Source organism: Rattus norvegicus, chromosome 3 (genome assembly GCF_036323735.1).
Source record: "Rattus norvegicus strain BN/NHsdMcwi chromosome 3, GRCr8, whole genome shotgun sequence".
Classification (NCBI taxonomy): domain Eukaryota; kingdom Metazoa; phylum Chordata; class Mammalia; order Rodentia; family Muridae; genus Rattus; species Rattus norvegicus.
The window spans coordinates 92,016,788-92,019,868 of NC_086021.1; the positions used below are offsets into that span (position 1 = coordinate 92,016,788).

Here is a 3,081-nt window from a genome sequence, read left to right on the forward strand (position 1 = left end):
TGTGTGTGTGTGTGTGTGTGTGTGTGTACATCTATGACATTACCTTAGTCAAAAATTTAGGAAACAGCTTTTTCCATGGGTAGGTAATAATATCTTTAATAATTTTAACTGTAATAGATTTTCACAATATAACAGGTCTCTTCCATACATAAGAATAAAATGTTAGGCTCCTACTTGGATAGAATTTACTAGTCTACATTAACAGAGGCTGAATCTATCTTCTAATTTCCTGAGGTATTACTTGGCAATTATATCAGCTCTATGGGAAACCCAAGAGGGATTTATCTATAACTGGCTCTAACCTAATAGTCAAAAACTCACATACATCTAAAAATATTAAAATATTTGTATATTCTTAAAATTTTAAAAGCAACTGAAACAACAGCAAGATTACTCAGTTATATCTTTCTTTAAAAAAAAACTTCATTCTATGTTAGGAAATCTTGATATTAGGTCAATTACTGACTACATTAAAAAACTATATGCAGGTATTTTTCTCACATAAATATTTTAATAAGACATCAAACTCATCAAACTCACTGTTTTATTCTATAATGTAGAATAACTAAGCTCTTAATATTATAAAAGTTCAAAAAACATAGTTATATACAGTTCATCATTGAAGTATTTTCTGAAGGAAGTTATATTAACTTCAGAGACATGAATACACATATTAATTAATATTGTAGCTTGTATGCTCAAAGATTAACCTGCTACTCTTCTCATTTGTTCAGTACTATATCTTGCTATCTTTAATTTTTCCTGTGTCTATCATTTTAATTTATCTGGTCATCAAAACGTATTTTGTCTATGATCATAACTAGACAGGATTTTTAAAACTTTACCTGTGCTTCTTATGAGGACATTACCATTGTATGCTGGTTGTAGTTAAGGACGAGTCAATTTAGAAAACGATATACCTTTATTTTGTTATCCAAATACCTAAAAGATAATACACGATAGAAAATTTTCTATCATGAATGAACCATGCTATATTGTCCTTTTTGAAAATTCTTTATTTTTAAAATATAGGGGTTGGGGATTTAGCTTAGTGGTTAGCTCTTGCTTAGCATATATATATATATATATATATATATATATATATATATATACATACACACACACACACACACTCATTCCTCAAAATACACTCTGAAGAATTTGAACTGCATCTTTATTCACAATTCTAAGATTTTTTTTGATAGGATTCATTTTTTCAGAAATACATGGGAGGAAATAAAGACTTCTGAAGGCTGTAAGTTGCAGAAGCTGAGAGTCTCATGCCTACTTCATAAAGGAATTTAAAAATGTGGATTTTTTGCCTCTATCTAACTAAAAACTTAAATATTCCAGTGTTTCTGATTCTTGAAAAGTACCTTGAGAAATACAAATTAGGAGAAAAATAAATTACTTCAGCTTACTGTTTCAGTAGCCAGGGATATAGTGTATCATAGTGAGAAGGATTTCTGCTAACAGGAGCAGAGAGAGAGAGAGAGTGTTGGTCACAGAATATCCACAGCCAAGTGGCAACAGGAATTACTGTTAATGCTCAGCAACTCTTCTCACTTTTATTGAGTCCAGGACATCGCCCATGAAATGGTGCCTCAAATCTTGCACATCTTCTTCCATATCCTCTGCCTAGCATCTTTCACATCCTTGTTCCTCAAGCTGTAGACCAAGGGATTCAACATGGGGATAACCATGGTATAAAAGATGGATGCCAGCTTGTCAGTATCAAAAGAGTGACTATAATTAGGCTGTAAATACATAGATATCAAAGTCCCGTAGAAGACAATGACCACAGTCAGGTGTGATCCACAAGTTGCAAAAGCCTTACGCCTGCCCTCAGTAGAGTTCATCCTCAGAATGGCTATGAGGATGAGGAGGTAAGACACAAGAACAACCAGAAGAGAAGAAATTAGATCAAAAATGGCAAATGTTAAAATTGTCAACTGAAGTTCATGAGTGTTGGAACAAATCAAAGGTATCAACGGGATGCAGTCACAGAAAAAATGATTGATTACGTTGTAGCTGCAGAATGACAGCCTGAACATCTTTAAAGTAATTGTGAGAGACAGAAACAAACCATACAGATATGCAATAACCACTAGTAGCCAACACTTCTTCTGTGACATAATGGCAGTATAGAGCAGTGGGTTACAGATGGCCACATAGCGGTCATAGGACATGGCAGACAGAATGAAAAGTTCACAAGTAACAAACAGAAGAAAGCAAGCTAGCTGTGTAGCACACAGATAATAGGATATTGTATTTTGATTCACGACAAAATTTTCTAACATTTTAGGTCCGACAGCTGTAGAATAACCAAGATCAGTAACAGCCAAGTGTTTGAGAAAGAAGTACATGGGTGTTTGCAGCCGCGAATCCACTATTGTGAGTATAATCATGCCCATATTTCCCATAAATGAGATCAGATAGATGATGAGGAACAGTACAAATAATGGGCCCTTCAGGTCAGGGTGATTAGTGAATCCTATCAGGATGAAATCATTCACAACTGTGAGGTTCTGTTTCTCCATGAAGTCATATTACTAAATTTATTCTGGGTATAAAGAGTTAAATTAATTTTTAATGTCATTCAATGTCATAATAAGGTGATTTTTGTAATACATCATTGTCATACATGTTATATATTGAAATTATCTAATAATTATTTCAAAATTATATTATTTATATATATGGAAGAATAAAAGAGAGATATAAAGATGTAAATGCACTTCTATATTCTGTAAGAGCAGCAAATACTTTTAACTGCTGCACCATCTCCACATTTCCATAATTCAACCCTATAAAAAGAAATATGGAATGAGATACAGCTCAATAGCATTTACTAATACCTCGGTTAGTTTCCTAGCATTTCCTAAACTATGTCGTACATTCCTATAATTCTGTTATTCTGGCAGTAGCAACTCGGAGAATCAGAAGCTTGAGGACAGAATCAACTATCAAGTAAATCTGAGGCAAGCCTGATTTCTAGAAGACCTTGTGTCAAAAGAAAGAAAAACAGAAAGTTCTCTGAATTTTTTATACCCACAGGTGGTATAGTTGAAAGTGAGAATA

General features: G+C 33.2%; 1 protein-coding gene across 1 annotated transcript; it reads right to left on the reverse strand.

Moving 5' to 3' along the window:
- Nucleotides 1–1,604: 1,604 nt before the first annotated feature.
- Or8k39 (olfactory receptor family 8 subfamily K member 39) lies at nt 1,605–2,540 on the reverse strand. The gene has a single exon (NM_001000313.1). It carries the CDS (start codon nt 2,538–2,540, stop codon nt 1,605–1,607), a length of 936 nt encoding a protein of 311 aa, NP_001000313.1.
- Nucleotides 2,541–3,081: the final 541 nt, after the last annotated feature.

Excerpts from the sequence above, each read along its gene's own strand:
- Or8k39 (NM_001000313.1), bottom strand. The coding sequence starts at position 2,540 with ATGGAGAAACAGAACCTCACAGTTGTGAATGATTTCATCCTGATAGGA.